The 10000-nt window shown below is 48.1% G+C and overlaps 1 protein-coding gene across 1 annotated transcript in view; it reads right to left on the bottom strand.

Annotated features, from left to right (window-relative positions):
• plcb2 (phospholipase C, beta 2) overlaps positions 1-10000 on the bottom strand; it is a 22899-nt gene that overhangs the window by 4121 nt on the left and 8778 nt on the right. Inside the window, exons 15-28 of the mRNA XM_060052147.1 lie at positions 9976-10000; positions 9467-9563; positions 9121-9205; positions 8874-8998; positions 8436-8587; positions 6713-6877; positions 6376-6475; positions 6063-6167; positions 5123-5187; positions 4867-4945; positions 4191-4673; positions 3837-4020; positions 3445-3565; positions 1034-1098 (exon numbers count right to left, since the gene is read on the bottom strand). The exon at positions 9976-10000 is cut by the window's right edge and continues 89 nt beyond it. Of these exons, the coding sequence (XP_059908130.1) occupies positions 1034-1098; positions 3445-3565; positions 3837-4020; positions 4191-4673; positions 4867-4945; positions 5123-5187; positions 6063-6167; positions 6376-6475; positions 6713-6877; positions 8436-8587; positions 8874-8998; positions 9121-9205; positions 9467-9563; positions 9976-10000 (1851 nt within the window). The remainder of the gene's footprint in view (positions 1-1033; positions 1099-3444; positions 3566-3836; positions 4021-4190; positions 4674-4866; positions 4946-5122; positions 5188-6062; positions 6168-6375; positions 6476-6712; positions 6878-8435; positions 8588-8873; positions 8999-9120; positions 9206-9466; positions 9564-9975) is intronic.

Here is a 10000-nt window from a genome sequence, read left to right as displayed (position 1 = left end):
CTGTTTGAACACCTGTTTGCTAATGGCTGTCCTGAGATAACCATCTGCTTGTTGCGATGGGGCACGCACACGCACACACATGCACGCATGCACACACACAAACACACACACACATACACAAAAACACACAATCATTATAAATACAGACATCCTCAGACAGCTCCTCATCACCTGTGCAAACACAGTTTGCACAGGTGATGGGGTTTGTGGAGGTGAAGCACAGTGGAAGCAGACTGAAGGATTACAATAGAGCAGCCAAGGACAGGCCAAGAGTGGCATGCTTTTTTTTCTCCCTTCCAAATGCCACAAACAGTTCACCTCAAACACCCTGCACTAAATGCTCAAAGTACATGGCCAAATACCTTTTTAAATTAAAGAAAAACATTTTGTTCCACTGAGGAACCAAAATTGGTGCTTTGGTTTCAGAATGAGACAGAAATCAAGGATCTAATTCCCATTCTGCTTGCTTGTTGTCTACAATCCCATTTACATTTAGTGGATTTTATTCAAAGCGACTTACAAACATTCTACACACACCCACTCACACACACAGTGGTGTCAACCATGTGATGCTATACAACCAGCTCATCTGGAGCAGTTGTAGATGGGAGTCTTACCCAGGGACACAGATCCGGTGATCAAACTAGCAACCCTCTTGTTACAAGTCAACCTGCTCTACCTCCTGAGCTACTGCCCCCTCTGCGTCCTCCTGTCTCAACACAGGGTCACACAGGCATTGTGGCAGTGTCTCCTAAACACAATTCATGGAGTGTTTGTGCGTGCAAATGGTAAATTGACTCCATTTATACGTTGCTTTTCTAACCACTGGCCACTCAAAGCGCTTGACAATATTGCCTAACGTTCACCTATTCATGAACACATTCACACACCGACGGCGGTGTCATACAGGCAAGGCGACAGCCAGCTGGGGCGGTGAGGGTGAGGTATCATGCTCAGGGACACGCTCTACCTCCTGCTACATGCCGCCCGTGTGTGTGTGTGCACGTGTGTCTGTGTGTGTGCGCGTTCAGACCTTTCAAGTGTCTTCATTTCACTGGTGTGTTTCTCTGTGGCCAACTCCAGCAGCTTGGCCAGTTTCTGCCCAACAAGAAACAGACGGACGTCGGTACAGGCGGACAGGAAGGCCCAACACTCGACAACAACAACGACAAAAAATACCCAATGACATAACCACATCCTGTGTGTTGACGTAAGACTCAGATCAATAGTGGCTGTCCACCTGATGAATCGTATTGCATCACTACCCAGGAAACTGGGTTTGTATGTTACGCAACCCAGCCCCCCCCCCACCCCCCCAGGAAAGCTTGTAGTTTCTATAGGTGACATAATGACCCAAAAATAAACAGGAAAAAAGGGTGACATTGAGAAAGAAAAAAATATATATATTTGACCCTGTGGCAGAAAAAAGCACTTAAAGGTGCCATGACATGCTATTTTATGGATGCTTTAGTATAGGTATTAGTGGGCCACTAACACAGTATTCAAAGACGTTCCCGAAATTCAGCCATGGTGCAGAGTTACAGCCACTCCAAGCCAGTCGCACATTGAGCTTCCCCCAAATGCGCTGTTCTGGTGTCTGTAGCTATAATGCAAATGAGGAGGAGCGAGGCAGGTCAAGGAGGAGGGTGGGGGTGTGGCCCTGAGCAGCTTGCAGCCACGGTACCATGCGCTCTGTTTACAGTGGATGTATCGCAATGGCGAGGCGCACACAGCCTTTAGCCGTGTTCTGTAAATATTCTAGAACACACGGGAGTCCTGGAGCTCTATATCTAAATAATATCATAGACATAGATATCTATATCATATAATATATATTATCACGGCCAAAAGCTGTGTGAGCCGAAATTATGAATCTCGAACGACCGCGTTGGGTTCTCCGACATTCCTGGTTCTTCCACGTCAACATCAATCTGAAGTAGACTGAACCGCGACATGGAGGAGAAAGGGATTGTTGCCGGGCAGCGCTTAGGCACCTCCGCCTCCTGCAGCGTCGAGGCGGTGGTCCCTCGGCAGCGGGAAGCGGGGCTCAAGCGGGAGACATTCGTGGCCAACAATCCCTTTCTCCTCCATGTCATGGTTCATGTTCTTGAGGGAGCCAAAGTTCCTTTCCCCCAATTCATTCTCAACCATGGCTGAGATAACCCCCACTACAGTCTCGTTGTGGAAATACAAGAGACGTCAAAGAACCGACAAGAAACACTTGCGTTACAGTGTGTGTATTCACACACACACACACACATGTGGCGCTCGCACGGTCGTGTCTCATTGGCGGGCCAAATTCTCTGGGCGGGCCAGGCAGAGTAAGGGGAGGAGCTTAGATGATATGTGACGACATATGATACCACATTCCAAATCTGCGCGCTTGAGCCTCCGTTTTTTCAAAGGCGAGCAGAACACCTAGTGCTCGTTTTACACCGAACGCAAGTTTTAGCCACTCGGGGACCATAGGCAGGCTAGGGGAACTCATATTTATGTTAGAAAACCTCATAAAGTGAGATTTTCATGCCATGGCACCTTTAACAACCCGACCAAGAATGGATGTTTGGAGAGAAACCAAAATAATGCGGCCGCGTGCCAATCGTTGTGAAGAAAGCATTTCCTAGCCAAGGAGCAGGAGCAGTCAGAGATACAAATGGCACTGAGTTGCAGCAAACATTTGTACGCATGTGATAATCCCGGTGGTTCAATTTAGGAACCTTGCAAACCCTGCCTTGTCTTCAAAGCATCCAAAAGAGCTTAGTTTTGGCTTTTTGATAGTCTAGGGAGGAGAGGGGTTTAACCAAAGCCTCATACGCTCCCCATACTTCAAACAATCCTGGCCCTGATCCGTGTGTTTGACTCTAATAAACTGCAACAACGATGAACCTCTGTGTCGGACTGATCTGAAATTTAAAGTGCAGTCCGTCCAGTGAGGTGTACGGGCGCTGGAAGACGACTTGATTGACCTCTCAATCTCATGCAGAGTCAGTGCTTGATTCAGAGAGCACCCCTGAGCCCCCGGGGCTGATGGGTAATCGATAGAGCCGGTGGCGGGCCTGGCAGCTCGCCCGTGAGGCTGAGGCCGTGCGCTGAGAGAGGAGATGGAGAGAACTGTGGGTGCACCCTGATCCGACGGAGAGAAGGCCTCGGTTTGGCGGGTGGGGGTCGGATCAATAAAGCCATGAAAAATGGCCAATGGGTGCAAAAAGGGGTGGGCCAAGTGGTGGAAGTAGGTGCATCGAACACAATGAATTCTGGCTCCTTCTGCATTTTAACAACAAGATGGTATTGCTAAAAAAAAAGAGGTGAAGGTTGAAGCTAACGCAAAACCTCAATGTCATAACGATGAAATACCCTTGGAAATCAATAGTTACAGTAACGTTTTTCGTACGATTTCTCCAATGTAACCATTCCATTTGAGTGCAGTGAACTCATGGACGTTACCTCAGTGGCGTGAGTGTCTTTCTTCTTCTTCATCTGGTTGCACTGATCTTCCAACAGCGTGTTCAGATCCCCTTGGAGTTTCTCCTTCTGCTCGTTAGCCTGGGTCGACTCCCCCTCCCCCCTGCACAACACATCGGAGCGTCAGGGGCGCCGGTCAAGGCCTGAACCAGTTCCCGGTAACGGGATATGTTAGAAGAAGGGACACAATTATTACAGCCTATAGAATCAGAAAAGAGAAAGGGGTTCATGTTTGAGCGGCGCTGGAGTGACTTGTACCATGATGAGTCATCTTTATTCACAGGCCTTTGTGATTGCTTTGAATGCGCTTGTGTTCCTTCAATCTTTCAACATTGACTCACTGGAACAGAAAGGAGAAAAACACAGGTCCTTACTCCTTTTTCTTGAGGGAGCCCTTCTTCTTGTAGGCCTTGAAGCTGTCGGTGCTTTTCTGTATCAGGTCCTCCTGTTTCTTCTGAAGCTTCTTCTCCAGCTCCTTTATCTCCTTCTCCTGCCGCTTGGTGACCTTGATGTAGTTCTTGTGCTGGAGGAGCTCTTCAACACTCACCGTGGTGGGGTCTGTCAGTGAAAGAACAAAGGCCAGGGGAGACACCATGAGATAGATATAGCTATAGATATAGATATAGAAAACCACGAGCATTTGTGTTCGGAGACACATATGATCACTTTAACGTGATCAATTTCAACCTTACCTTCAGGGACGAGTATCTATTTAAACTGAGGGTTACCTCCAGCGGCCGGAGGAGGAGTAGAGTCGACCGCGACGGGAACCACAGCGGCTGGAGTCTGCTCCACCCCGGGGTCCGGCTCGCTGACCGGCCCCTCAGGGGCGGGCTCAGGTTCGGTGCCGGGTGCTGGTTCTAAGGCGGCCTCTGGGATGACCTCCGCCTCCTCTGCAGCTTTGGCTTCTTCTGCAGCCTTGGGTTCTTCTGCAGCCTTGGGTTCTTCTGCAGCCTTGGGTTCTTCTGCAGCCTTGGGTTCTTCTGCAGCCTTGGGTTCTTCCTCAGCTTTGGGTTCTTCCTCAGCCTTGGGTTCTTCTTCAGGTTTTGGAGCCTCCTCAACTTTGGGTTCTTCTTCGGCCTTGGGAGCCTCCTCAGCCTCCTCAGCCTTTGGTTCTTCCTCAGCTTTGGGTTCTCCTTCTGCCGCCTTTGTGGCCTCTGCCTCGGCCGCTGGCGGTTCCACGGCGTCTGTCTTGGTCTCTGGAGTTTTAGCTGGAGAACATCCACACTTCATGAACATCTCTCATACTGTACAGGCCAATCTGTGCTTTCACCAGTGCGACCCAAACAAAACGAACCCATTTACCGCGTCTTCATTTGAATCACCTACCATCCATGTTCTTTAACAGATACAATTTGTGAATACTAACCTATAACCTCCGTCGCTAACCGCGAGCGCCATTACCTGTATCAGGAGCGGGAGTGGCCGACGCCACGGCGGCAACGGCGGGCATCTCGTAGGGGCTGACGTAGGAGGAGGAGGACTGTTCAGGGGAGATGGAGCACAGGACAACACATTCTTACCAACATAATCGCCTTCCAGGAAGACAATTACTGCTGTTATGGTTTTATGGAAGACCGGAGGTCAGGTTGTGTATGTCACTCCACCGGTTGCCAGTGGATACGGCGATTAGTTGTCTCAAGTACGGCCTTCATTTTACCTCCTGTGGTTTGGTGGTGGTCTTCTCTGTGCCCTTTGTTGGGTTGAACAAGGCATCCGTGAAATCTGAGGTGAGAGAAGAAAGCGATAGCGTAACGCAGCAGCACTGTATTCATATATATATATATAATATAACAGAGTGGGGCAGTGCAATCAATATTTCGATTGCACTGCCCCAAACTAATGTAATCGAGTTGAAACGCAAGTATATTTATTTTATGCACTAAATATTTGATAAAAATTGCAGAACAGCTGGATACATATTTCTACATTAATTTTGATTTGAACATTCTATATTTAAACATTTTGTGTATTTTTTTAAGGGGAAATTTCAAAGTTCTTAGTTACAAAGTGATTCTTTGGAGAGAAATACTGAATATATACATCATGTTTTCAAACTCAAAAACAATCATTTGAGTAGTCGTGATATCAATATTGACCAAAATAATCTTGATTATGTTTTTCCCCCTAATCGAGCAGCCCTATAAGAGATGATAATATATGAATTACACTTTTTTGAGTGGAGGATTATAAAGGATAAGTTTAATCAAATTTACAAAGGATGGCTTCGCAAAAATGCAATTCTTCATTCCTGAATCAAAATATAAAGTTGATATTTTATTATCTTAATTGTTGAGTGAGAGATGTATTCTGTTTGCCATTCTGTGTGTTTGTGTGTGTGTGTGTGTGTGTGTGTGTGTGTGTGTGTGTGTGTGTGTGTGTGTGCGTCTGTATGTGTGTGTGTGTGTGTGTGTTCGAGTGTGTTCTGATCAATCATATTCAGATACACCAGCATCTCTACGTGATTAGGGCCATAAACACATCCTCTCGTCTCCAGCATCAGCATCAGTGGCCGCCTCCCCTTTCCTGGGATTCCATTTAGACCGGTTCTAAGAGCGGGCGCGCGCCTCGCGGGGACACAGAGCAGACGGGCGGGGCACCTGCGAAGGCGGCCGGGATGTAGTCCTTGATCTCGATGTACACAAAGAGGGCGGGCAGCGTCAGCACCATGTTGCCCTCGCTGCGGAGGGCGATGTGCTGGAAGCCTGGAGGTCAGACGTAAAGAACTCATACACCTTTATCGTGGCTACGACTTTATATGATGTGGCTGTCGACAGAAGACAGGTGTGAGTGCTGGGTTAGGAGACCCATACAAGGGCTACAGAACCAGTACAAGGTGAGGGAGCGTATGCACCGGTGAGTGAGCTGTGAGTTGGATCATGTAAAGTGTTGGGATGCCTTCCTTTCGCTCACCTGACTGAATGGCATCCAGAGGGAGGATCCTGTGTCCCAGGAATTTACCGTTCTCCTCGTGGACCACGAGCCGGAGGGAGGCCATTTCGGGGAGCAGGATCTGGGCGAGATGCGGCACGAAGCAATGCATCAGGGTCAGCCGACTCCTGCATATTACTCACACACTAACAAGTCTCATCTGTCTAAGTACCCTTTCTTCCAAAACGCATTCACGCACACACACACACACACAAACATGTGTGTAGTCATCACTCAAACACACACTCAAACACAGACGTGCACAAATACACACACAAACGTGTGTAGTCATCACACACACACACATACACGCACACACCTTGTCAAAGACGAAGGGCTCCTCGTTCCACACAGGGTTGATGGCGTTTGGCGTGGCGGTCCATTTAGTGCGGAACTTTTTCTTGGGATCTCCCGGCAGTCCGATAATCTCCGCCTCCACACCTGTCTTCACACTCTTGTCGCTCAGGAACTGCCCTGAGTAGATCTGGCGGGACAAGGTGAGAACCCAGCGTCAGAGACCAGTTAGGGGCACTCTGGTCTAGTTTTCGTTGTAAAAGTCTCTCCGCCATTCATTCACAACGACACAAAGCCCTTCCACGTCCCGCTGTGCGTGGTGCGTCTAAAGGACAGGGAGTTGAACCGGTTGAAACTGAATGCTCATACAAACACATGGACACACATGGCCCCCCCCGCGGGAGGATAATATGTATTGGTTTTCTCCTAAAGCTTAACACTAATGGATACCAGGGAACAACTCCAGGTAGCCAGCAGGCAGCCGCAGTTATTTCGGGCTGTGTATATACTCACACCGAATGAACCGGCTATAGATAGACAGCACCATGGGAGGCAATGCAGGTCTCTGTATGGCATAGAAAGTCAGTCGTTGATGATGCGCACGTGAGCTTCAATTTATGAAACCAATGAGTTTGAGTCCATGTCAGGTGAGGTCTGAGAGCTCACAGGGAAACGGACAGGTATAAATGATACGCACGCTGACCCCCTGCAGGGAACAATTCCCATCAATATTAAATGGAGAGAACAGCTTCTGGAGGACACGGCGGTATTAAACCGAGGGGACACTGGCCTTTTCTAACCCGGCTTGGGTTGTTTGTCATTTGTTCAGCGGTCTCTCCGTAAGTCAGTATCAGGGTATATTGTGGGGGGATAATGAGTACCGGCGTTTTCTGTTGTTAGTATTTCCTAAGAGCCACTAGCAGGTAATATTTTTTGAATTACACCCATTGTGTGTTCCTAGGGGCATTATGGGGCTGTCAATCAGCTGTCCACATGTCATTCTGCACTAGGATGTCAAGCAGCACGCCTCCAGTAGCGCCGAGGTGTATTCAGGAGGTGGATTCATTTAATGCTGAATACACCTGATTATTCACCTGATGGTGGATTCACCTGATGGTGTTTAAACCTGGTGGGGTATTCACCTGGTGGTGTTTTCAACTGATGGTGTATTCACCTCCTGGGGGTGCTTTGACCTGGTGGGGTATTCCGCTGATGGTGTGGTGGTGTATTCACCTGATGGTGGTGCTTTGACCTGGTGGTGTATTCACCTGATGGTGTATTCACCAGGTGGGGTATTCACCTGATGGTGGTGCTTTGACCTGGTGGGGTATTCACCTGATGGTGGTGCTTTGACCTGCTGGCGTATTCACCTGATGTTGTATTCACATAATGGTGTGTACACCTGATGGTGGTGCTTTTACCTGTTGGAGTGGTAACATCGATTTCCTTTATGCTTTCCCCACATTAATTAATTTGGGTTCCCAACCTGCCAGTTGCACTTTAAACCTCAGAAGAGTGTCCCCCCACCTCCCTTATGACTGGCGTATGACTCAAGCTGTTCATGGCTGACTAGCCTATAAGCTGCTGATTCAACATATGCCCGGTGTGTGTGTGTGTGTGTGTGTGTGTGTGTGTGTGTGTGTGTGTGTGTGTGTGTGTGTGTGTGTGTGTGTGTGTGTGTGTGTGTGTGTGTGTGTGTGTGTATGTGTGTGTGTGTGTGTGTGTGTAATGCTACGTGTGAACCTTGCCTTGATGCTCAGCGTGTTGGCCACGATGGTGTCTATCCTCTCGCAGAACGGATCAAACTTCTTGTCGTTGCGTCGCATGACGTCGTGCTTGAGGAGGTAACCCGACCTCCCGTTGTACTCAAACAACGCCATGTTGAGCTGCATGGGGAAATCTGAAAACACAAACACAAGTCCGTTCAGCTGCCACTTTTTTGCTGGACAGATACAGTGTAGGGTTTCTGGTGCATGTCAAAAAAGGCCAACACTGACCCCTTGTGGTGAAGAACAGAACCACAGCTTCCAAACACATATCCCATGTTAATCATAATGTACAGCACATGTATAATAGCTCGACCCTGTCAATCGACATAAAAGCATGAATCACAAGATGGGGTGACCAGAGTCTTCCCATCTTGTGATTAATGCTTTTGTGTCAGAGTTCAATAACCCAATAGCTACCCATAGTCTGATAGTTGAGGGCCACGAACTGGCACCCGGCGTTCCAGAAGGGCTGGGGATTGTAATTGGAGGAGTCCATCCTGGTTCCTTTAGGGTAGATCCTGCTCATCTGCCTCCGGTTATATCTGTGGAACCTGGTTAAAGAACCGCAAACCCACCCCTGTCCCATATGTACAATGAACAGCCCACCAAAGCCTTGTTGACCGGTGGGATGGGATTGTGCGTGCTCCAAATGAGCAAAGGATACTCGACGAACTCCACTGCACTCTTGGCAATCATCGCTTCTCCTTTGGTCTCCACGAAAGACGAGATGCCGTAACTCTTGTTCTTCTCTGTAATAAAGGAGACAGGAACGTCAACAAATACAGTGTTAATGCAGTTTCATCGCAAGCGTAGGCAGTAAGCAAAGCACTAAGAACTTGTTTGTTAAATTGACCGTTGCAATACCCACACCAACACTTAAAATCGTCAAGTCAATGAATATAAAACGGAGGCTAGTGATCGTTAATAGCGGTTACATTTGAAGTTGCATTAATTATAAATGAATTGCAGGCAATAACAGTATTTAAGAGGGAGAGCGGAGAAGAGCCTACTTTTGGAGTTTTCAAAAGACATGAACTTATTGGGCTGGATGTAGTTGACGATAGAGGACATGGCTTCGTAGGCCGTGACTTCCTGTCCAGCTGTGCCCTGAGGGAGAGAGAGGAGGGGAGGAGAAGAGAGCAGAACATCATCCGAAAGGTCGACCGCCTCACTCTCACTGCCCACCGGTCCTATCAGCCGCCCGCTGTATACGAGACAGGGTGCATGCCATGTTGTCCATTCATTAGCTGTAGAACTAGATCAGAAACAAGACTTCTCCTTCTTCTAACAGAGCCTCCTCTTGGCATCAACGTGGGCACAGCGTGACATGTGACAGAAAAGTACAAACTGTGATGTTCTGTACTGAAAGACACAGCCCTCATAACACGCTGTGGGCCTGCTTGACCAGCAAGAACAAAAAGCTGGGTTATCGTCATCTCTGTTTAACCCAACGACTCCACGTCGAATTGATGTTTTTTTATTAATTATTATTTAGCATTGATATTGTCTTTCACCGTACCTCATCCGAGGTCTTCATCTTCTCC

The sequence above is a fragment of the Gadus macrocephalus genome, chromosome 5 (assembly GCF_031168955.1).
Source record: "Gadus macrocephalus chromosome 5, ASM3116895v1".
Classification (NCBI taxonomy): Eukaryota; Metazoa; Chordata; class Actinopteri; order Gadiformes; family Gadidae; genus Gadus; species Gadus macrocephalus.
Note: the sequence above shows the minus strand (reverse complement) of the source record. Positions and strands in the feature narration are given on the sequence as shown.